The sequence below is a fragment of the Aspergillus viridinutans genome (genome assembly GCF_018404265.1).
Source record: "Aspergillus viridinutans IFM 47045 DNA, scaffold_3, whole genome shotgun sequence".
NCBI lineage: Eukaryota > Fungi > Ascomycota > Eurotiomycetes > Eurotiales > Aspergillaceae > Aspergillus > Aspergillus viridinutans.
The window spans coordinates 2,729,997-2,754,078 of NW_025091219.1; the positions used below are offsets into that span (position 1 = coordinate 2,729,997).

At 45.3% G+C, this 24,082-nt stretch overlaps 7 protein-coding genes across 7 annotated transcripts; 4 read left to right on the forward strand and 3 right to left on the reverse strand.

Moving 5' to 3' along the window:
• Positions 1-766: 766 nt before the first annotated feature.
• Positions 767-1,639, forward strand: Aspvir_005867 (oxygenase MpaB family protein; the record flags this gene model as incomplete). Its single annotated transcript, XM_043269077.1, has 1 exon — positions 767-1,639. One exon carries the CDS (start codon positions 767-769, stop codon positions 1,637-1,639), a length of 873 nt encoding a protein of 290 aa, XP_043125012.1.
• A 202-nt stretch (positions 1,640-1,841) lies between these two features.
• Positions 1,842-2,291, reverse strand: Aspvir_005868 (uncharacterized protein; the record flags this gene model as incomplete). The annotated part of the gene is made up of 2 exons (XM_043269078.1): positions 1,842-1,895; positions 1,947-2,291. The coding sequence occupies 2 exons, from the start codon at positions 2,289-2,291 to the stop codon at positions 1,842-1,844; spliced, it is 399 nt and encodes a 132-aa protein (XP_043125013.1).
• A 1,228-nt stretch (positions 2,292-3,519) lies between these two features.
• Aspvir_005869 (uncharacterized protein) lies at positions 3,520-4,143 on the reverse strand (the record flags this gene model as incomplete). The annotated part of the gene is made up of 2 exons (XM_043269079.1): positions 3,520-3,973; positions 4,028-4,143. 2 exons carry the CDS (start codon positions 4,141-4,143, stop codon positions 3,520-3,522), a joined length of 570 nt encoding a protein of 189 aa, XP_043125014.1.
• Positions 4,144-14,820: 10,677 nt separating this feature from the next.
• Positions 14,821-16,170, reverse strand: Aspvir_005870 (amphiphysin; the record flags this gene model as incomplete). The annotated part of the gene is made up of 3 exons (XM_043269080.1): positions 14,821-14,843; positions 14,903-15,916; positions 15,987-16,170. 3 exons carry the CDS (start codon positions 16,168-16,170, stop codon positions 14,821-14,823), a joined length of 1,221 nt encoding a protein of 406 aa, XP_043125015.1.
• A 1,147-nt stretch (positions 16,171-17,317) lies between these two features.
• Positions 17,318-19,092, forward strand: Aspvir_005871 (IscS subfamily cysteine desulfurase; the record flags this gene model as incomplete). Its single annotated transcript, XM_043269081.1, has 2 exons — positions 17,318-18,448; positions 18,670-19,092. 2 exons carry the CDS (start codon positions 17,318-17,320, stop codon positions 19,090-19,092), a joined length of 1,554 nt encoding a protein of 517 aa, XP_043125016.1.
• Positions 19,093-20,817: 1,725 nt separating this feature from the next.
• Aspvir_005872 (indoleamine 2,3-dioxygenase) lies at positions 20,818-22,337 on the forward strand (the record flags this gene model as incomplete). Its single annotated transcript, XM_043269082.1, has 2 exons — positions 20,818-21,108; positions 21,168-22,337. The coding sequence occupies 2 exons, from the start codon at positions 20,818-20,820 to the stop codon at positions 22,335-22,337; spliced, it is 1,461 nt and encodes a 486-aa protein (XP_043125017.1).
• A 502-nt stretch (positions 22,338-22,839) lies between these two features.
• Aspvir_005873 (CsbD family protein) lies at positions 22,840-23,444 on the forward strand (the record flags this gene model as incomplete). The annotated part of the gene is made up of 2 exons (XM_043269083.1): positions 22,840-22,953; positions 23,016-23,444. 2 exons carry the CDS (start codon positions 22,840-22,842, stop codon positions 23,442-23,444), a joined length of 543 nt encoding a protein of 180 aa, XP_043125018.1.
• Between the last annotated feature and the right edge of the window lie 638 nt (positions 23,445-24,082).

Genomic DNA, 24,082 nt, shown 5'->3' on the forward strand with positions numbered 1-24,082 from the left:
TCGATCCGCACGAGAGTCATAGCTGATTGCGGGCCACACCGTCACGATAATTTCTTTTTCTTCGTTTTCTTCATTTCCTAGCTCCGAGCCAAATTCAAATTGTCTGCGCCGTTTCGCTTAGCTCTGGGCCCAAGTGCTCGCAATTCTTGCTTTGTTGTATTGAGTTTGGCCATTCCTGTAGAGACTTAAGCCCCTTTAGGGGGTTCCCTCCGCATGATCGGCACTGCGACTTCGGCGATCTCCCCCTGCAGCCAATCCCGGCGATTGATTAACAGTTCACATGCGGGCATTGGGATAACGATCATCGCGAACTATTAAAGAACCGCGGTTGTTAGCTCATTGCTGGGGAAAATTTAGTCAGATGGATGGTGGGGAATAGTACGAAAGTGGCTTCATTGTCGGGTTGTTTCGACCCAAGCTTTGCCCGCAAGTGCCACAGACGCTGGACAAGCCCGAAAGTTGGGGAAACGAAACTCTCCCCGGTTAGGGGGTGAATATGCGGGGGTTTAGAAAATGACGAACTGTCGGATGCGAAGCATGGGCAACTGCAGAGGTCTGCATGTGCTTTGAGATCATTCATCAATGATGAGATGAAAGTGGTGAAAAGTGTGTGGAAGGGTTGAAGATCGCATGGGGCCTCAGGGTGTCTCCTATTTCCACAGTGGCATCTCCCAATCCCACAGCAAGTCCATCACTCAACACCGGGAAGAAGACGGCAAAAACCTGGCATAATTATTCTGGATAAGGAATACAACATCGCGTCAAAATGTCCCTCGATAAAACGCTCCCCGAAGAAAAGTCTCAAACACCCACCACCAACAGCATCAAGTCAGAAACTTATCCTCTCGATGCGCTGGATAACCTCGAAATCCTCCCCCAAATCCTCCAAGAGGGCATCCTCTTCGCCGGATCAGGGACAGCGCTCCTCCTACAAGCAGCCCTGCCCGAGATTCGCAACGATCACGACAAAGCCGGCAACGGCCCCAATCTAGCCACCGAGCTAGGCGATGCCTTGCAAGCAATGCTGAGCTACTTCTCCTGTCTAGTCTTTGGCACACGGCAGGAGAAGAAGACACTGCTCGACATGCTTAGTCGCGGACAGCCTCCTCTCCGCGGCAGCGAACATTACTACGCCGCCGCGCCCGACGTCCAGCTCTGGATCGCGGCGACGCTCTACGCCACGGCAACAGATTTCTATCAGCGCATCTATGGCCGCGTAGACTACCGGACGGCCGAAAAGGCCTACGCGGAGTTTGGTCTTCTAATTCACACGTTGGGCCTGCCCTCAGGTGTCTGGCCCGAGACGCGCCAGAAGTTTTGGAAGTACTGGGACGACCACATCGAGCGGTTGACGGTCACGCCGGACGCGAACAAGTTCGCCAAAGACCTGCTGCACGACAAGGCTGTGCCGCGGTGGGTGCAGATGCTGAAGCCGTTTCTGCGGGTGGTGACGATCGAGATGCTGCCGCCGAGGATTCGAGAGGAGTATGGGCTCAAGTCTACGATGGGGACGCGGGGGTTGTACCGGAGCACGATGGGGTTTTCGAATGCGGTCTATCCAGCTCTGCCGGTGTCGACGCGGTCTTATCCATTGCGGTACTATCTGAATGAGTTGAGGAAACATTTGAATGTTGTTTAGTCGGTCATTTCTGTATACTCCCTGTGCTCTAATGAATTCGCAATGGACCTACTTCAAGAATCATATCCTCTGCACGGCCCGCTGACAAGACATTGGTGCAATTGTCCATCATCCCATTTTATAATAATCAACCAAGAATCATCTGTATATGTATATTTAACATTGAGAATTCATTACTCATATATAGCCATGTCCATAACAACTACGTCAACGAAGCCATCAACCCACCCAGCAACTTCTCCACAGCCGAAACCAGCTACCAACGTCAGCGTACAGCCTCAACAAGAAACGAGAAAAAGAAACATACCGGCGTCGCATCCCCAATTAGCGTCGACGTCTCATTCACAAACGATGGCGTCAACAACGTGTGCGCATTATCAATCACATCCTGGAGCTTGTTGACATTATCGCCCGAGAGCAACTTGGCGATGTTGGACGGATTGTCGCCGCCCAGGAGCACGGCGCCGCCTTTGACGATGGTTTGGAGGTTGTTGAGGGTGTCCTCGCTTAGGAGCTCTTTGACGCCGTTGAGGATGGTAGGGAGGTCGGAGAGGAGGCCGCCGCCTGTGGATTGGGGGGCTGGTGCGGCCACTGGGTTTGGGTTGGCGAGGGCGAGGGGAAGAAGAGGGAGGAGGAGGGTTGAGAGACGCATTTTTCTTGTGTCGCTGTTGTTGTCTGATGTAAGGAAGATGTGTCTGATGTGTTGGAGAGCAGTAGATAATACTCTCGACCAGAGGTAAGTAAGTATATGTAAGGCACTGTTAATTTAGGATAGGAGGCCTCAATTGCAAGAAACAAGCATCATGATTACCCCGCTATCTACTGTGAATCCAGCTCCGTCGCCATCAGCTTCATCAAACGCGATGGGTCTAGCTATGGAGTCCTGGAGTAAATCCCCGATTTGACATGTCTTGGTCCCAAACAGAGTCTAGCCCTGCAGCCGTGGATCTGGACAATTACCTCCGAGGCTGTAGATTTCACTCAAGCGGTCAGGCCCTTACTTCATCGTCTTATCAAGCCAACCTAGGGCAATTGACTTGAATTCAAAGATAAAGATGTCCCAATCTTTTGATATTCATGTGATGCGTAGTGTGCCTCCACTTCTCCAGTCTCCAACTCCACTCCCCACAATGGCCCCCGTGCCGCAATGCATTCCCTTTTGGGTGGCTTGACGCTGGTCCCTGGATGATGTGGAGATAACCTCAAAGCATTGTCTCAAACAGCCGCGGTTTTTATTGAGATATACCCCTCAGATAGATTAATGATTCAGGGCCTATGAGCCACATACGTAGATATGTCAATCTTTATTTGTCTCGGCGTCTGGTCGGGTTTACTCCATATCGTTGAATTCGTGGTCTGGTAGGCTTTTGAAGTGGATTCGACCATGGTGAAGCTACTCAGGCTAGAGCGCTGTGACTGTTGATCGTTGACAATCTGAGTGTAGACCTCGGGATCGGAGACTCATGTGAAATCGGTCTACGGAGTACCTCGCTATTCTTTCCAAGAATTGGCATAATCACAACTGCCATTGTATTCTATCTAGCACAGGATAAACAAATGTCTCCGTCACTGCTCCATATGTATCATCATGCCCGATCCAACTGTCTACCCTGTTGTAGTCCTAATACAAACCAGTATATCTTGTCAAGAGCGCATGATTTCTCCGCATCTCCACTAAAGCTTAACCGAAGAGCTATACCCGTGGATATCATTACCCAATAGATTGATAGACATCTAGTTCATTCAAGCCTACCTAAACCAATTCACAGTCATCACATCATCCATAATCCGTACTTTCATATCATTGCCACTCATTCCTTGATTTTCAGACGTCCATCGATGTGGATCACTGATCACATTCACATTCATTCGGTCGTCCCTCACAGAACCAACGCCAGCCCCAAAACCCCCATACCCACTCCCCCGGCCATCAACACACCCGTCGGTCTCGCCGCAGCAGCCATGCCCTTCGACGTAGACGTTGCTCCCCCCGCAGACGCACCCGTCTCCGTCGCCGTGCCCGTAGCCGACGCAGTAGCTGCAGTCTGATACGCCAGGCCCGTGGTAGCCGTCAACGCGCCCTCGGAGATCTGGCTCTTCACCACGGACAGGTAACTCTGCACATCGCTGGGGAGACTTGCGTACCAGGCGGGTGTGCTCCCGGCCTTGAACTGGCTGGCGAGAGCGCTGCGCTGAGCGGGGATGACGAGTTCCATTAGTACGGACGGGGGCAGTGCGGTGATGACCTCTGGGATGAGCGAGCGAGGCGGTGGGGAGATGTTGTCGAGGTTGGCGGTTTTGGTGGGCATGGTGAAGTTGAAGCTTAGGGATTGTCTGGCGGTTGTTAGTTTTGTAGACGCTTCAGGAAGTGAGACGGGCTAGACTTGCAAGGCATTTCCGAGGGAGGACCAGTTGGCTAAGTCGCTGGATAGAGCTTGGGAGTCGCTTTGGGGTGCTGCGAGGGCTGTAGTCAGGAGGAGGGAGAACAAGGCTGTGACTCTCATTTTGGGAATATGTAGATTCGAGTTTGAGGGAAGGAAAGATTGGAGAGAATGGATTTTGGAATGAAAATCAAAATTAGATAGACGGTGATATATAAGACAGTCTCAACTCTAGCTAGAATGGTGCAGGCCTCTGATACGAGATCCGACTGGTGGAGACGGACAACGGCTGTAGTGCTTGTCAAGGCTTGTGACGATGATCATTGATTTCATCTTGTTGCTAAAGGACTATGGCAGGCTAGCCAAGCCTTTGGTGCCTTATTCCCTACTTCTATCTTTGATCATTGCAGTGAAGCTGTTGCTTGCGTAAAGCCAGTCAATAAAGGATGATCTTTCCATTGTATATAGTGAATGATCATTGTCCCTCCCAGGATAGTATATTAACTGCTCTGCTTCCTTCTCATGCCTGCTAATTTCTGGCGCTCAATATACTTTTCAACCTATAGAGAACCACTATACCACTTTAATTTATCTCTGCGATGACTTGGGCCTTCTATACATAGCACCAACTGGCGAAGCTGAGCCCACATGGCAGACCGGTATACCCACCGCAATGGAACAGGCCTAGGATGAGTTCTGGCATTAAAACCACTATTGACAAAAGTCACTAGACTGGCTGCTAAATTGAATAGTTGCAACCTCGCAGACGAAAAGGCCAATCAAGAAAAAATCATCGTCAACAATCAGCAGGACCTTCGATGAAAAATTACCCATCGAACCCGCCGTGGTAGTTGTCTCCAGTGGACCGTACCGTTCTATTCGAAGTTCTGCTTCGTCTACCCCTTTGAGATATCCGATCCTGAGATAGACATTGCAGAGGTATGGCCATTGGACCTTCTTTTTCTCCCTAACACAGTGCAAAAGTCCCTGATCTAACATTTTCATGTTCATAGATAACATCCGACAGGTTGTGCTACGATTCTTCACATACAGATCAACAATGAGACCTCGATCAGCACTCTCCATGTTGCCACAGCTCTGGCCCAGTTTGAAGGCAAGCGTGCGGAAAAACCATCGAAACCTTGCCGTTACAGCTGTCGCTTGCAAGGCACGGCATGGGAAGAGAAGATGGAGCCGGTCCAAGCAGCCAGGTTCAAGATCAACAAATATACTATAATGGACTACCATTCTGGAGCCTGATTGACCTCCTGGGCTTGTTTCTATTGTCTCTAGGCACGGCACCGGCTGGAGTTGATTCCTCTGACGCAGTCTTGCATGTCTTTAATCAATGTCGACCTCAGCCGAGCCAGTACGGAGACCTGAACAGATAGCTAATGCTTTAACTTGCTCACTGTGTCTTTGTGAGATCCCTGTATGTCCTTAACACCTACCTTGCTTTTCTCAGCCTATCCTAAATGTGCTAACCTGCAGTGTAGGAATGGCACCTACTCATCATTGTGCCTTGCGTGGTGCTGAAACACAATGCTTCGCTCTGACACCTGGGCTTGATGGACCATTATACCTTTTCTTCTAATTCCTTTCGAATCCTCCCTCTTACGTCGTGCCGAGAACCACTTTGAGTTGTTACTCCTGCGGAAGGCGCGGACATTCGGCATGTGAATGTCAGAATTTAGATCAGCATACCATAGGTCCATATGTGGACTGTCCTTGCAGTATGTAGCACTTGAACTTGGGTTACATGTTGCTTATCAGGGCTATAGCGTGGTGGTGGTAGTCCTGGACCGCAGACAGGACCCATCAGGAGCCCGTGTTCATAGGAAAGATTTAATGTCCGCTGAAACGAAAAGTGTTTCAGTGAATTTGAATCACCAACGGGTTTGCGGACGGTGCTGGCGCAGAGATAAAAGACAACTTGCATGTCCAGATAAATCATGAGACGATTATCGCCTCTGGTCCTAGCCTCACTCAAATAATCAATAATAATCGACTCGACGGGGACGAAAGCAAGGCGAAGGCGCCTCCAGAAATCTTAGTTCATTGGAAGCATTTGCTGGACAGCAGGATCTAACTGCTGAAAAACAAAATCTTCACGCAGAAAGCGCGTGAGACATACTGACGCTGATGAAGTGGAGAGACCAGATGTTGTATTGTGGAGAAAGCTAATCCATCTTACCTGATGGACGTATCTCCTGCAATTTGACTATAAAAGAGATTGCTGAATAGGTATATAGCACCTGGGATGAGATCATGAACAACTGTCGAAAATCACATGGATCCAGGTGAGTGACCAGATCTACCAAAAACAACAACTTCAACACAGAACAAATTTTTGAAATTTCTCACTTAAATCAACTCCTTTTAACCTTAAAATTTGCCTAGCTTCTCGTGACGGCGACTGCTATTAATTAATCCTAATTTTATAGGGTCTTAAGTGCTATATTATTATTAAAGCTGAAATGGCCATTCCTAATAGTTATACATAATGATAGGAATGGGCCATATTAGAATCTTTATAACCACATCCTAGACCTACACCATGATATAAGCATCTTTCTGAGCCATCTAGAGGCTTACTATTAAGGAATCCTAAAGCCCCTTATTAAGCTAATTAAAAATACCTAGTTTATTATCAGAGAGGTCCTTAAACACCCTCTTAGTAAAGACTAGAGGCAGGTAGTAACTAAACTCTATAAGATTATACTTAATATTAAAAAGAATACTACTACTACCTAGTACATTCTAACTACTTAATCTCTTCTACTTTCTAGTAAGATCTAATTATATATATAGGTAGCTATAGGGGCCCCTCCTCTAGCTTATATAGCCTTCTTCTATAGCTTAGGTAGTAGCTCTAGAGTGACCCCCTCTAAGCTTAGTAAAGACTATAAAGTAATTATTAAACTACCTAACCCCAGTGCTATTTAGATGTTTTAATATCTGAGAGCTATAGAGATTAAGAATTAAGCTAAGAAGACCTATATTAAGGCTTTATAAGAGTCCCTTATAGTAATACTAGTATCTATCTAGTTTATTACTATATACTAGCTTAAGTTAGATAACTTAAGTCTTAGCTTCTATACTACTTAGGAGGTAGAGATTACTTACTACCACCCTAGCTAGGCTAAGTTATTCTACTAGGGTGCTATTATCTACTTACTAACCTAGGGTATAGTGATTTATAATATCTAGGTTAAATTAATTAATAATCTAGTAGACCCTAAGGAGGTAAAGTAGGTAATTAACTAGTTACTAGCTATAAATTACTTTATATAGGGTAACTTAGTAAAGATTATCTATATTACCTAGCTTATAAATTAGCCTATAAATAAGAAATCTTCTACCTTAGTAATTAAGTTTTCAACCCCCCAGGCTATAAATAAAGCTATTAATAAGGGAATAATTTAGGACTCTATAATTCTAACTATAGTTTTATATAACTAGTCTGCTTGCATCTACTGCTATTTTAAATATTAGTAATATAGCTATATAGAAAGTATCTATTCTAATCTAATTACCTGTAGCCTCTATATAGGTAGGTATAAGACCTATAACTACCTCTAGTAGTTATCTACTAGCTAGGGGCCTTAGAAGTATACTAATTATAGAGATATACATGCCACCTAGTCTAAATTATATAAAAAATATATAGAAGTAGTTAATAGGGTGTAGACTATATCTAGCTACTACTAGTAATATTACTATATCCTACTATATTTATAGGACTTCTACTAGAATTCTAAGAGTAGTAGCTTAGATTCTACTACTATCTAGAGCATCACCCTAGTGGAGAGCTTATAGTAATCTAAGGGTTCTAGAGGTATAATTATAGTAAAGAGAATATCTAGACTACCTAAGGGGTCTAGGAAAGTAAAGTTAGAGCTATCTTATAAGTAGCTACCCTATATAGCCCCTAGTAAAGCATCCTTATAGTTAGACCTAAGTACTATTAATATCTTATTTACCCCTATATAAGTAAGAAATAGCTTATTAAATACCTCTACCTCTATCTCTACCACATCCTATTACTTAGCCTAAATTATTAACTATCTAAGCACTGCTAACCCCCTAAACCTAATAGATAAAATAGAATATCCCCTAAAAGTACTCTATAATAATTAAACTATAGTAGCCTATAGAACCCACCTATATATATATTAAGATAACTATAAGGAGGATGATAGTAGTAATAAACTATTAGAGCTACTAATTATAAGTAATTAGTAACCTAGCTTAGTTCTCTAGGATAAAGATATAAATATAAGCTCTAGCACCTATATTTAGAAGAATAAGCAGAAATAGGTAATGAAGAATCTAGTATAGAATAGACTCTAATAGATAAAGATAGACCTATAAATTAATTTTATAGTATATAAATAGATGCCCTAGTTCACTAGCAGTTATTAAAAGAATATATAGAATAACCTATAACCACCTAATATATAAATTATTCTAAATTCTGTAATATAATATATATTATTCTAAGAATATGGTAATAGCTTAGTTCTTACATAACCCAGAGGTCCTAAGGGCAGATATTATTACTATATAAGAACTATAGGATAATCTATTTTAGGATACTACCTATTACCCTGCTTAAGTAACTTATTAACTGCTATATCCTAAGGTAATAGAGACTAGAGGCTAAGTCTATATCTACCTCTATATCTCCTATAAGATAAACCCTACTAAATAGAAGTATATAGTCTATTTATAGGACTGCTAGGAACTTAAGCTATACTATAATATAGGGGTGCTCTAACTATATAATATATATAACCCTTATCTAGATAGTAATATCTAAACCAATACTCTTGACCTCCTAGAGTAAATCCTAGATTAATAAAATAGCTACCTACTCCTAGGAGACTTTAATCTTCACTACCTAGCCTAGGGCAGTAATCACATCTACTATACTAACCCTAGGTCTAATAAACTATTAGAACTCACTGATACCTGGCTCCTAGATCTATAGATAGAGCTAGGCATTGTCACCTATAATAAGCAGGGCTACTAGTTAACTATTAACCTAATATTTAGTTCTATAGACTTAATAGCCTATCTAGTAGCCTATAAGGTGGCCCCTAATATCTATACTAACTCTAACTACCTACTAATTTACCTACTTCTTAATATCTTAACACCCCTGCCGCAGGCCCCTAAATACTATAACTAGAAGGCTATGGACATGCAGAAACTCTATAAATTTATAGATATAAATATTAACCTATACTAATAGTCTAAAGACCTTAAAACACCCTATTAGATTAAAGATACTACTAACTTCCTTAGTAAGATTATCTAATAAGCTATTATCTATTTTATATTATAGGCCCACCCCTCCCCTAAATAGGCTAATCCTAATTAGATGCCTAAATACACTGAAATAGTTAAACTAATATACCTCTATTAATAAACCTACACTGCAACCCACACTAATAATAACTAGGAGGCCTATATAAAGGTCTATAATTATAAGGGGAAGGTCATCTCCTAATCCTTATAGCAGGGCCACTGTAAATATATATATGAGATAGTTAACTAGGGCCTATAGGGTATATAGTATATTACTAAATAGGCCTAGAATTATGCTAGAGGCTAGGCAGGTGTTATCCCTATACTCTGTTAGGGAGACTATATTACAGAGATAGTAAAGTAGAAGATTAATCTACTTTATAAGGCCTTCTTCCCTACACCATCTCTAGCTAATCTCTCTAACATAAAGGGTTATATATATAACTAATTATAAGATGTTATCTTCCCTAATATTAATAAATATAAAATTACTAAAGCTATTTAAAAAGCACCCCTAGATAAAGCACTAGGACTAGATATAATCCCTAATAAGGTCTAGCACACCCTAAGCATAGTCCCTGTATTTATATAGGTACTTAAAACCCTATTTAATACCTGTATCTATATTAGCTATAATCCCTAATACTTCTAAATATCTACCACAGTCATCCTCTATAAGGCAGCCCCCTGAGATTTCTACCTTCTAAAGTCCTACTGCCCTATCACCCTACTCAATACCCTAGGTAAGGTCCTAGAGTTAATAATCACCCTCTATATCTCCTAGGCACTAGAGGAACATAGCCTACTTCTAAAGGGCTACCTAGGTGGCCAAAAAGGTGTCTCTATTAATTATACTATTTAGCTAATTATAGATAAGGTCCTCTATACCTAGGGGCTAGAGAAGAAGGTTAGCATGCTTCTCCTAGATATCTTAGATATATTTAATAATATCTCCTATAAACATCTCCTTTATAACCTCTAAATAATATAGCTAGGATGGCTAGCCAGCTAGCTATAATTATTCCTATTAAACTAATATACTTAGCTATAACTACTAGGGTTTCTTAGTAAGATATTTACTATATTAACTAGAATTCTATAAGATAGTCCTCTCTTACTAATTCTATTCCTTATCTTTAATACCCTATTAATAAAGATGCTTATCTATATACTTAGTAGTGCTAGAATAGCTTCCTTTAGCTAGATTAATAATTCCTATGTACTAGCTATAGGTAACATATATGCAGAGAATATTATACTACTAGAAAAATGCCTAGAGAAAGCAGACTACTAGGCTAGGTAATACACTACTAAATTTACCTCTAATAAGTTTAAACTAATTTATTTCACTAATCTAAAGGAACCAGAGCCAAACCCATCACTATTAATAGGGCCTACTAATATATAGGAACTAGATAACTATAAGGGCTATAATTAACTACCTATCTACTATAGAGAAGTAACTATTTAACCTACTAAGTTAGCTAGATACCTTAGTATCTAGTTAGATAAGACCCTCTCTTTTAGCATCCACTGTACTAAGGTGGTTAACTATATAAATAGCAGCCTAGAGGTGCTATAAAGCATTACTAGATTAATCTAGGGTACTTTACTAGAGGCTATATATATAATTTATTATAGTATAGTTATCCTATAACTATTATATAGAGTTATAGTGTGGTTTAGCCCTGCTAGTAGGTTAATTCTAGCTATAGAATAGAATAAGATTACTAATAAATTCACTAAGATCTAGAAGTATATAGCTATCCTAATTAGTAGTGCCTTCTAGGGGACTACTATAGCTATACTTAACATAGAACTATACCTACTACTAATCTACCTATAGATGCAGCAGATCATTAAGGAAACTACTATCTAAATCTAGATAGGACTAAGTTTTACCTGCCCCTAGGGACTTACAGGGAAGCTATAACTAATTAGAGAAATATAGTAGAGTGGCCTTACCTTACTAGAGGTACTTAGGAAGAGAGGTGGCCTACTAGCCCCTACTACTCTAAAGTATATAGAGGAATAGGAAATATAGAAAGTATATATACTCTCCCTATAAGAGCCCCCCCTCTACTATATAATTAAAGACTATGAAGCCGCACTAAAGACCTATAATAGAATATATAAGAATAATAACTAACTAGTTATCTTTATTAATAGTAGTAGCTACTAAGGCTATATAGGCACCTTAGCTATCTACCTCTATAACTAATAGGTCTGCCAGAACTATCTAGGCATAGAGGTAGACTTAACTATATATACTACTAAGCTAGATAGGATCTATATAGTAATAGATACTACTAAAGAACTAAGCCCCTGTTTACTTACCCTCTTCACTAATAGCTAGGCTACTATCTAGGCAGTCTAGAACCTATACTGCCCCTCCGGCCAATACATTCTAGATATAATATATAGATATGTATAGGCCTTAGAGGTGTGTAGGCTACCCCTAAAGAATATTAAGATATACTAGATCCCTGCCTATATAGGCGTGGCAGGGAATAAGGCTATAGATAAGGTAGTGAAGGAGGCTACTGTATAAGGTAGTAAGATCTAATTAAGCTTAGCAGGGTAATCTAGTTAGCTAGAATAATTAGTTATCCAGCTCACTGCGGCAGCTAAGCAAGCTATCTACTAATAAATCTAGTAATACTAGAAGAAATAGTAGGAGATTAAGAAGGGGGCTAAGCTAATATAGTAGCTAATTAAGGCCCTCTATAAGAAGAATCTAGGGCTCTATAAGGGCCTACCAAAGCTATATATATTAATTATCATCTAGATATAGACTATGCAGATTAGTCTATAACATTTCCTCTTTAAGATTAAGGCCTATAACTTAGACTAGTGCAGCTATAGAGAGGGGTCTTAGACCCCTAAGCATATCCTCCTACAGTATTCATTATATATAGAGGCGCGCAGGGAGATGATTAATAAGCTTTTTAATAAGGGATTTAGGGGGGATATATCAGACTATAATACACTTATGTCTAATCTGCAGGCAATCTGCTATATTACTAAATTTATGCACTAAACAGGCCTGCTCAGCCAGTTCTAACACACAGAGGTAGGCAAACAGGACCAAGAATGTAGAAGCCTATTATAAGACTCTAGAATAGATATAGAAGATGATGGTTAGATGGATTAAGTAGCTGCCTAGGAAGGGTCTTCCTAGGTGTGGAACTATACTATGCTTAGAATAACTACATAGAATGAGGTGGGATAGGTGTTAGATATGCTAAGATAGCATAGGGGAGATAGATAGCCTAGTAGTAGGCTATCTTTAGTTATATTTTTACTCTTTTTAATGTTTCCTTTGTCTTCTCTGTATTTATAGGTTATTAGGCATTTAGACACTAGATTCCTGCTTCACCGGCAAAGCGCCTGCATAGCTAATCACTTCAATAGATAGGCTACATCAGGTTAATAGAATCTTGATTGATTGATTGATTGATTGACCAGATCTACCTCTATTGATGCAGACCGAGGAAATGTTGGTAGCCTGCGTTTATGTCTTCATAAGGCTGGTCGTCGAAGGCAAGTACGGGCGAGGTGATTATGGCATTATTGTACAAGTTGTACCTCTCTACCAGTCAACCTGGACCCAAGAGCCCACTCGCGTCGAGGTTCAGGCTATACTAGGCGACTATCTATGGGCTCCCAAAGTTAACGACCTGGTGCCTATTCAGCATGTCGAAGGATTACGTATCTATCCGTGGTATACATTCGCAGAGCCTCTTAGAGGTATCTAGGGGAGGACTAACGAAACCGTCATTCTTATACCTAGAATTGAGCTTCAATATGGAGTGGCTTGCCTACTAAATAAGGCACTCTACTTGACTGTATCAATTACCTATCTGCTGGATGGCCAGTGGTACCCCGTTCGACCGAAGCCCTGGTGATCTGGCCGCATATGTGAAAGTCTTAGAATGAGTCATGGTTGAACGACTAGGGAAAGAAATATGATCCTTTATAAGATCAACCAGGTCCCTATATTTCACACATCTCACGCGCCCTCGCCAAGATCCTTGAGAGTATTGGGTTCATTCGCAGAACTGCAGCCGGTCAATGGAGTGGGGATCCTCTCCTAAAGCTGCCGGCACTTGATCAGAAGGGCATTAACTGCCCATTCACTCGGGCAGGTAAGGATGTGGATGACAAGATGGCACGGCTGGTAGTAAGGATCTACACGGAACGAAACGAGGCCTGCCATGCAGAGGAATCCCAATATCGCCCGCGACTTGCAAGCACTGGGCCCTCAGGCCTCTGCCTTGGGAGCACCAGTTCCTATGGAGACAATGTTGAGACCTATGTCTTGTGCCCAGGGAACTCGTCAGCGTCGGCAAAGCCGTGATCAGGACTGAGATAGGGCTCTTGCTCGGAACATGATGACGACAGTCTCAGGACACTGTATTCTTCTTCCCAGAAAAGAAACATCGACCACAATCTACCCCGAAAGAAGAAAGGAATGGATACACAAGATTGCACGGATTGCCCTCAGCGGCAAGGAACGTTACCTGGAACCAGCAGACCTGATCCGAACACAAAAGCGGCTATACCAGATACCTGGATACATTCAAGAGCATCAGCAGCAGCAGTAGTAGTCAAGAAAGTCCTTAAAGAAACTGAATTCCTTTGGGATAACCAGCAGTACCTTTCGCACTACAATCGATACTCGCAACACAATAGCCAGGTTGTAAAGAGACCAGGTCTGTTGCTATCGATGGAAATTCCAACTTTACTCCGAGGTCTATGGCTGCATCTTCATGGAGTGACCCGACACTAAGAATTCAATAGGTCTAGGCGTCGATATCATGGGGAGACGTCATTTCCACCGTAGGAGCTGTATTGAAAATATTACTTTAGGTATATAAACGTCAAATGGCCGGATTTGTTCGCACAGTCTTCTAGTTCTGTGGCTACAAATATGTCAAGAAGATGAACGACGATTCGTGTTCGATATCGAAGGACTCTACGGCTTTTTAAGCAGTATCCAGCGGAGGTGAGAGTAGGAACTACCTGTGCTAGGAGTTCGCTGAGTTAGCGATGCGGAAATGGCTTCTGTGGAATCTACAGTGTCCGCACTTGCGCTGTACATTGACCAGACTCCCCTTCGAACACGGCACTGATCCACAGCTTGCCGCATACTCCGAATACAAAGTTCTGCCGTTTCATAGGAGTCCAACGTAGTTGAATCGAATGCCTTTGGGCGTGATTGGGGCGTAAGAATAGCCTAGAGACTATTTACAAGCAAAGAGAGTATCTTCATGCACGCGATGCTCTATGACAGTCAAGTAGGGAGATGAAATAGAGAACACGAAGTAAAGATTGTCGACGCTGCTGGAGCTGAAAGCCAAAGAGATTGTGCGAAGGTAACCCCACAACTCCTGAAAAGGGCCGTCGATAATAGACAGCAGCATCAAAAGGCAAGAAAAATATGAATATTGTGACATGGGCGCTGAAGTGGTAAAAATACGCATGCTAACGCAGCTGGACATAGTTGGCTGTGTTGAAAGGAACGTTAGTCTTTCAAGTAGAAAGAAGAACAGTGAATGGAACTGACCTGGGAACTGGCCCTCTCGTCCGTCAACTCTACCAGTCCACCATTCGTTGTGGTTGTCCGTCCGCTGGATAATCTCAATCACGTCGCCCGCAGAGAAGCTGAGATCACCATGCGCCTGTGCTTCGTAGTCATACAAGGCTGTAACCGTCTCGGCTGCCGCACCCAATCGGGCGGGCTTGGGCTTTGGTGGCGGAGGCGCCGGCTTGGCCTTGGCAGCCGCAACAGTACTTGCAGAGGCCGAATAGGGTGGAGGAGGGTTGTCAGTCTCCTCGGCGCGATTCGTGCGGGCGAATGTGCTCTTGCTCTCGTACGCCATCTTGTCCTTGCCGGGAGGTGTGAACTTGGAGGGTTGTCGGCCCAGGCCCTTCGTCTTGAAATGGACGATGGTAAGTGCTTCTGCCCGCTCTCTGACGTCTCCTCGCTTCTTCTCGAATGCCTCCTCAACATCCAGAGTCAAATCGAAATAGGAGATATTCATGCCCTGCATTTTCTCATGCAGAGTGTAGAAGACATTCAGCTGCATGTAGTAGAACGACTGAAACAGCGGGCGGATGAACTCGGCTTCGAGGGTAAAGAGTTTGGGCAGCTCATCTTTGAGCAGGTCGTTGTAGTAGTTGTATTCCTGCGTGGCCTGCTCCACGTCATTCTCCGCTTTGTAGAGGGCCTTCTCATCCTTCAGTGACTTGTCCTTCTTCTCCTGCAGTTTCTTCAAAGCGTTGCGGTGTCGATCGTAGTCCAGCTTCTTGTGATCTCGCTTCACCGCTACCTTTCGAATCACCTTGATCACTTCCAGCAGTTGATTTGCCGGACTCACAATGCGAGTCTCGATCAACTCTAGCTCGGGCGCAAGTGACTCCTGTAGGTCGCGGACAATCGCTTCGTATTCCTCGCAAGCTCGAATTCCTTCCGGGTTGCCCTCAATGGTGTATGTGCTCGGGTCCGAGGCGCGACCGGAGATGGGTTTATATAATTCTGTCATCGCTTTGGAGAATTCAATCTGGTGATTCAACATGCCTGTGTGTTCATTAGTCCATCTTGCTACCCGGATCTTGCTCAACAAAATCGACGCCGAGCGAATCAGTACCATTAATAGCTTCAAAATACTTCCTGGACTCATCATGGAGCTTCTTCGTCTCCTTCTCAAGTTCTTGAAATCGTCGCTCGGCATCTTGATAGATCGCATCCTTGGTGTGTTCGCCAATATTGAACCGCGCCTTGAATTGCTGCGGTGCACGAACAATGCTCTTCTGGAAACCCTTCAAACTCATCTCTGTGTTCCCGGTGGTGCGCTCTCTTGTGTAGGTGCTCGGCGGAAGTGCTCGGTATAGACAACGGTGAGATCTAGGTGTGTTTGAGATGTTGCTAGGGGGATAAAGGAGGAAGGTCTCAGGGAGTAGCAAATAAAGAGTGATATTAGAGCGAGAAATGGCTCGTTTGGTGAGGAGTGGGGGGAAAGCGACCTTCTTGTTCCTTGAAGTGGATTTGCAGCCTTCAGCCCAGCCCAATATACTAGTGGTTCGTCTGCTCGGCGCTGTGGCTGAGCTATGACATAAGATACTGTCGAGGTAACTGTGGCTGAGAGGTACCAGGTACGTATTATATAGTCTTAGTATCGGGTACAATAAATGATCGATGAAGTATAGCAATAAGCCTAAATGAATATAGCATTGAGACTATAATTTGAGGCCTATTTCCTTTTGCTCATTTGTGCACCGTGATATGATGAAGTCATACATGTTCCTTGTGACTGAGCATACCAATCGATCACGGTGTGGCGCAGTGACGGAGAACCACACCGAATGCCGGAGTCTCCCTCTAGTAGCTGGTTTAGGCACCGGTTATTCAGGCTTGGTGTTCCTGTGGCTTGAATCTAACTTGTGCTACAACATTAGGCATCACCATAGTCATATGTACCATAATGACTCGACGGTACATAATAATGGCCTAATGAACCCCAAGTACGGAGTACAGCCGAGAATATCTCTGACAGACAGCTAAGGTATCCTCCAACTATTACCTCTCTAAAGGGAGAGTAAACAACCGCGGGGTAATCGCGTTTCACCGTACCCTGCCTTTTCTTCCCCACAGAAGCTATAGGAGATCTTCCTTCCAACTCTGTTCACTTGATGACATAGTATGGATATTGTACCCATTTTTGACAATCATATACCCTGTGCAATTGATTCATCGGACAATAGATAGGTCCGCAGAAGATGGGTGAGACTCCGGTGGAAAAGACCGAGCGAATACGCCGAGCTATCTGATTGCTCCGATCGGGCTTAGCGGCAATGATATAACCGGACCCAAACCTTTTTCTCGCTGTTACGATTTCGCGCCTTTCTCCTCAGCTGTCATCCACCCTGCTATCAACTGACCATCAAGCCTTTAATGGTACGGTCGAGCAACATCTAAATTATGTCTAGCGTTACACCATCTGCCTTGAGACAGGCATCTCGTGCCTATGCTCGTCGACTCTCGTCGACTCAGCATGGCTCCCTGGCGACCGCGTCCTTCCCCAGACGGGCGCTCGCCACCTCCAGTGGTGCAGCTTCGAGACGAACATATGTTACCGAGACCAAAGCGGGAAATGCTCAGGTTTCGATCGACATGGCCATCAAACAGGAGCAGAAGAACTTCATCAAGCAGACAGGTCTTCAGCCTGGAAAGGTCGAACTTCCTGCCTCTAGCATCTCCGGAGATGCTTCGATGAGTCCCTCCGCGGGCATTTTGAAACAAGCCACTGTCATGGATCAAGGAACACGACCCATCTATTTGGATATGCAGGCCACTACGCCGCTTGACCCTCGTGTTCTCGACGCTATGCTTCCCTATCTCACCGGTATCTACGGAAACCCTCATTCCAGGACTCACGCGTATGGTTGGGAGTCGGAGAAGGCTGTCGAACAAGCCAGAGAGCATATTGCGAAATTGATTGGGGCGGATTCAAAGGAGATCATTTTTACGAGCGGTGCCACCGAAAGTAACAACATGAGCATCAAGGGTGTGGCCAGATTCTTTGGTCGTTCCGGCAAGAAGAAGCACATTATCACAACGCAGACTGAGCACAAGTGTGTATTGGACAGCTGCCGGCATCTTCAAGATGAGGGATTCGAAGTCACATATCTGCCCGTTCAAAATAACGGACTAATCCGGATGGAGGATCTCGAAGCGGCCATTCGACCCGACACGGCTCTGGTCAGCATCATGGCCGTCAACAATGAGATTGGTGTGATTCAACCCATGGAAGAGATCGGAAAGCTCTGCCGTTCGAAGAAGGTTTTCTTCCACACTGATGCTGCTCAGGCAGTTGGCAAGATCCCCTTGGATGTCAACAAGCTGAACATCGATTTGATGTCTATCTCCAGCCACAAGATTTATGGCCCCAAGGGCATTGGTGCTTGCTATGTTCGACGCAGACCTAGGGTTCGCCTTGAGCCCATCATCTCCGGTGGTGGACAGGAACGAGGATTGCGCAGTGGTACGCTCGCTCCTCACTTGGTTGTTGGTTTCGGCGAGGCTTGCCGCATCGCCAGTCAGGATATGGAGGTAAGTTATTTTCTTTCATAGTCCTATGTTCTTTGGATTGTTTGTCGACGGGGATTATATATTGCATGAGTTTTCGGACACCATGACGGTAGCTTCATACCTTTGGTATGTTGTCATGGCTGCATGACGTACGTCGCAGGGGTGATGAGTCGGCTGTTATTGAAAATCTGCTTTATGACCTCATCGATGCTATGAATCGTTTATACTAATGTTTCGAGCAGTATGATACGAAACACGTTGAACGGCTGTCGAAGCGCCTGCTGGATGGACTTCTGGCTATGGAACACACCACGCTCAATGGAGATGCTGAGCGCCATTACCCTGGATGCGTCAACGTCTCGTTTGCTTATATTGAGGGCGAGTCCCTTCTGATGGCTCTGAAGGATATTGCTCTGTCGTCCGGTAGTGCCTGTACCTCTGCCTCGCTGGAGCCCAGCTACGTCCTTCGTGCGTTGGGCAGCAGTGATGAGAGCGCTCACAGCAGTATTCGTTTTGGTATTGGACGGTTCACAACAGATAGTGAGATCGACTACGTCCTCAAGGCGGTTCAGGACCGTGTCCATTTCCTTCGAGAGCTGAGTCCTCTGTGGGAGTTGGTTCAGGAGGGCATTGATCTGAACACCATCGAATGGAGTCAGCATTAAACTCTCTCTTATGGTGTACTTCCTCCTTTCCAGATTGACCGGGCGAAGTCTTCTGTCCATTCAGTTCATCATTTGCAAATTATCGCACTCGGGACGGCGTTGGGTTGGCATGTAACAATATGAGATTGATGACGGAACTTTGATCCATTTTATATAGTCTGTACAGAATTGAGCAATGAGCTACACCAGCCTCGCGAGCCATACTATATTAGACTCAATGTAGAGCTCATGTCTTCCGCCGACACTGTTCTGTTTGTCTAACTAGGAAATATGCTTATATCCGATATTGCCATAATCCATGCGAGTATGGCTTGGGGTCTGTTAAGAGTAGCATACTTGATTTCCGCAATAGGTGTGCATCATCAATCATGTGATCCAAGAATAAACTTTGAGTCCCTGCTTTCACCGCAGCCTCGAACGGGGTGGCGTGGGTGTAGGCGAAAGCGCCGGCGGACTCGCTTATGGAGGGGAAACCGCACCCGACTTCGCACACTTGCGGGCTGGCAGGTGGCGGCCGCCAGTTAGAGGGGGTTCCGGTTCATTCTCTAGCACTCAGGCTAGCACTCGTCAAATAGTGACCCCCTTTCGCTTCCACCCAGTCTGCCGCTGGTGCTGGCGCATGGCTTCATAGGTACATCTGGAGTATCTGGAGTATATCTTTTGATGTTCTGATATAGAAGTACAAAGGAGCTGCAATAATGTCATTCTATACCCTGCACACTGACTTTTCCTAGCATCCTGGCGTGTTTACTATCATCTCCTCCTCATGTCACCTTCTCTTGCGTGTCTCAACACCCTGTCTCTGGCCCACCCAGTGCTCAATAATCACCACTCACTCTGCGAAAAGTTAGCTCAAGTCTTCTGCCTATGTCGGCCTCATTTTTCCACGGAACACTCACCCCCTTGTTCTCCGGTCTGAATGATCTCTATTCATTGGCCAGGATTTCTTGTCTCCTGACATTCTGATTAATGATCCGTGCTTGCCGGGAGACTTCGGTTGTTCTAAAAAAGGCCGTCAATATTCCTCACCCAGTCATGGTCAATTCGGTCAATCTCTTTCAGTACTCAGAGCACACGACCAATTTATAACTCACAGCGCCAGCTCCCTTCTATCCTGCCTTTCTACGAGCATTATTAATCCTCATGCCATCCCCCACCGGAGGAGCAACTTTTTCTACCAAGGTTCCGAATTAGAAGGGCCACTGATCATCTTTCTCTTCCTGTACTTGTAGCCTTTCTCATCCGCTCTCATCCGCGTGAATCGGGGAAGCGTTGTCTTTTATTGCTGGTGGTTCCAAGCTTCTTTGTGTGGTCTATCCTACTTTCTCTTGTAATACAGTGAAACCTGACTGAAGGACTGCCTGACTGCTTTGTCTCGGTCCAGTCTCTATCCAGTCTCGTCTCTTCCGCTGATCGGTGTTTTACCTCACGACCAGCTGCTTCTCAAGCCTTGGAATATAGGCACACGATCAACTCCATCGTACGCTCCAGTGTGATCAAAGGATCTGGGGTATCGTCCGAACTGAGCCACTCGGGTGTCAAGTCCGGAGCAGAGTTTAACAAACTTTGGAACCTGAAGTCACGGATTTGCCTCCGGGAGGAACGCGGACTCCAGCATCCGCTAGATAAACAACGGGCTCGGCTTTAATTCCCAATTGCTTAAATCATCCTATTCTGTATTTGAGCTGCCACTCCAGCTTGTGTGCATTGAATCCTGCGTACACAATGCTTCCTCCTATCCCCGCTGTCGCGGACTACGGCATCTCACCAGATCATGGCTTCCTTCCACCAGAACCGCCACTCGAGGCCCTTCCGGATCCTTACTATGCCAAGTGGGAATGGATAGCATCCAATCTACAGTCTCTTCTACACAGTGGAAGGATGCGTGACGTCGTCAACTGTCTACCTATTCTTCAGACCAAATACCTACATTCCGAAGATGAGTGGCGAAGGGCTTATGTTGTCTTGACCTTCATGCTTCACGGTTACGTCTGGGGTGGCAAGATACCAGAAGAGGTATGCTTTCTAACAAACGAGTTCTGCAGTGCACATGCTGATACTGATGCGATACCTAGAGAATTCCACCTCAGCTTACTATTCCACTTCTCGAGGTCTGCGACCATCTAGAGCTCCCTCCGGTGGCCACATATGCCGCAGTGTGCTTGTGGAACTACAAGCCTATCTTCCCAGATGAACCCGCGTACGATCTGGATAATCTCGCCTGCCTCAATACCCTCACGGGATCACTAGATGAACGATGGTTCTATCTGATTTCGGTGGCTATTGAGGCCCGTGGAGGACCTGCCATTCCCTTGGTTTTACAAGCTATTTCCGCAGCGCGGACTGGAAATAGCAGAGTAGTTACAGAGTGCCTGCAAAGTATTGCCGAGATTCTGGACCAGATTGGTGTGCTTCTCGAGCGGATGTATGAGCATTGTGATCCCTACGTGTTCTATCACCGAATCCGGCCATATCTCGCGGGAAGCAAGAACATGGCTGATGCTGGACTGCCCAACGGCCTGTTGTACGACGATGGAAGCGAGGAACCCGAGTATCGGCAATATGGAGGTGGCAGCAACGCTCAGAGTTCACTTATCCAATTCTTCGATATCGCCCTGGGCATCGAACACCGGCCCACCGGCGAAACTCGTCCCGCCAGGACTCTGTCCGAAGATGAGAAGGAAGGCGTTGCGGGAGCACCGCGGCACGGATTCATTCAGGAGATGCGAACCTACATGCCCGGTCCTCATCGGCGTTTCCTGGAACACGTGAGCGCTGTGGCCAATATCCGGGAGTACGTTGAAGCGCGACGCTCGGACAAAGCGCTCTGCCTCGCCTACGATGCCTGTCTCGCTATGCTGCGGGCCATGCGAGACAAACACATTCAGATGGTGTCCCGATACATCATCGTCCCCGCTCGGGATGCACGGAACCGTGCACCCGAGACGTCCAGTGCCAGGAGGCCATCGTTATCAATGAATCTGGCCAATGTTCGGCCTGGCAGCAAGAAGCTGCGCGGCACGGGCGGGACAGCGCTGATCCCGTTCTTGAAGCAGGCGCGCGATGAAACTGGAGAACCCGCTATTGACGCTTGGGCGCGACGACTGCTAAGCAACGGTCCAGCGGAGCCGAGCTTCGCAGCCCTGAGCAAATTAGGGGAGCATGCGGACGGCCACCTGGAAGTGGTCGGGTTATCAGGGACCTGGACGGCAGATGACAGTGAGGGAGGTATATGCCATTGGTAACCCAATCAAGGTATTGGGAGTTTACGGCGTGACAAAAACGATATTATTCCTTTTTCATATGTTACGAGGGTGAGATCTGCGATAGACTTTGCCACTTTGCATCAGCGGTGCTTCATTTCGGGCTGTATAGACTCCGAACATCTAAATGATAGCTTGGCAATTTACTCAGCCAAACTAATACATTCTTGAGACTTCACTTCTATCTCTATGATGCATGACGCATTCATGATGCCATCCAGAATTTTGTGCATTTGTTTCTGGATATCTGATTCATGCGACATGGCCCAAATTTGTGACCACGTGCTATGATGTCATTACATGATGTCATTTATCTCAAGCCACAAATATGCCAATTGTCCAGTCTATATAAAACCACGGACATCTCTGAACAATCAAGCAAACATATCAGAACGAAACAAATCATCCAAGACCTATTTCGAACAAGATCAATTTTTGAACGAAATCTACAAACATCCACATCCTACAGACACAATCAATCACCATGTCTGACAACAATAACAACAACAACGCTTCCACCCTCAACAGCTACATCAACCAGGCCACTGGCCTCGCCCAGCGCGCCATGGGCTCAGTCACCGGCAACCCATCCACTCAGGTATGCACTCACCCCGTTTACCGCCTCGATGTACCACGTCCAGCTCACTAACAGCACCCCAGGCTGAAGGCGAAGCCACCCACACCCAGGGCAAAGCCGAGCACGACGCCAGCCACGAGACTGCCAAATTGGGACCCGTCGCCGCAGACCCTCAGACCGGCGCCGCGGCCAAGGACAACTCCAAGCGCACCCAGGGCACCTGGGATCAGACCGTTGGGTCGGCCAAGGAGTCGCTCGGCAACTTGATCGGGAACGAGAATCTGCGCCGCGAGGGCGAGCAGCAGAATGCTAGCGGCAAGGCGCAGGAGGCCAAGGGTCAGTTGCAGGACTGGGGTGAGGGCGCCGCGGACCGGGCTAAGGGGGCTTTGGGATCGGTTGGTGCTGCGGTCAAGGGTGACCGTACTGAGGAGGAGAAGTGGAGGGATGTGCATGATGAGGGGAAGGTCAGACAGAGAGGCGCGGAGGTGGATATGGATAAGAAATACGATTAAATTGACTACGGCTTGGCGGGTGGCTTTGATCTGGCGGCTTTGATTCTTTGATGATACCTTATGAGTTATGATATGATATCCAATTTGATTCAATGATTTATCTGTGTTCAGCTCTTCTCCGTTTTAGCTCGTTGACTGACCTTGTACATTCTAAATTGAGGTTCGCATAAAGCGTTCTTTCATGGTTATCAATCTTCGAGTATCCAACAGAACCTGCCAAGAACTGTCTGGCAACTAATTCCATCAATAGCAATCGGTCATAGCATAATTCCATACTCGGTACGCAGATTATCAATCCTCGGATATAGAGCGAGCTTAGCTGTGCCCCTCATGAACCCGATCCACCGTTCTTCTCACTATGATCTCATTGCGCCAATGTTCACAACAAACCTCAGTTCCATTCCACATTATACATCCGACAATATCATACTGAAATACACTGAGTTGAAACTGTTTATGTTGCGCAACATGGCCAAGTCATTGACTCTGCGTTCAACGTATCGAATGAACTCGGGTCATGAGATTCCCGTCCTTGGATATGGAGTGAGTTGAATACAAGAACTTTTCTTCGATATCTACAATGCTAATCAATCTCTCCACCGGAGTAGGTCTACATGATGTGCGTACAACATACACGA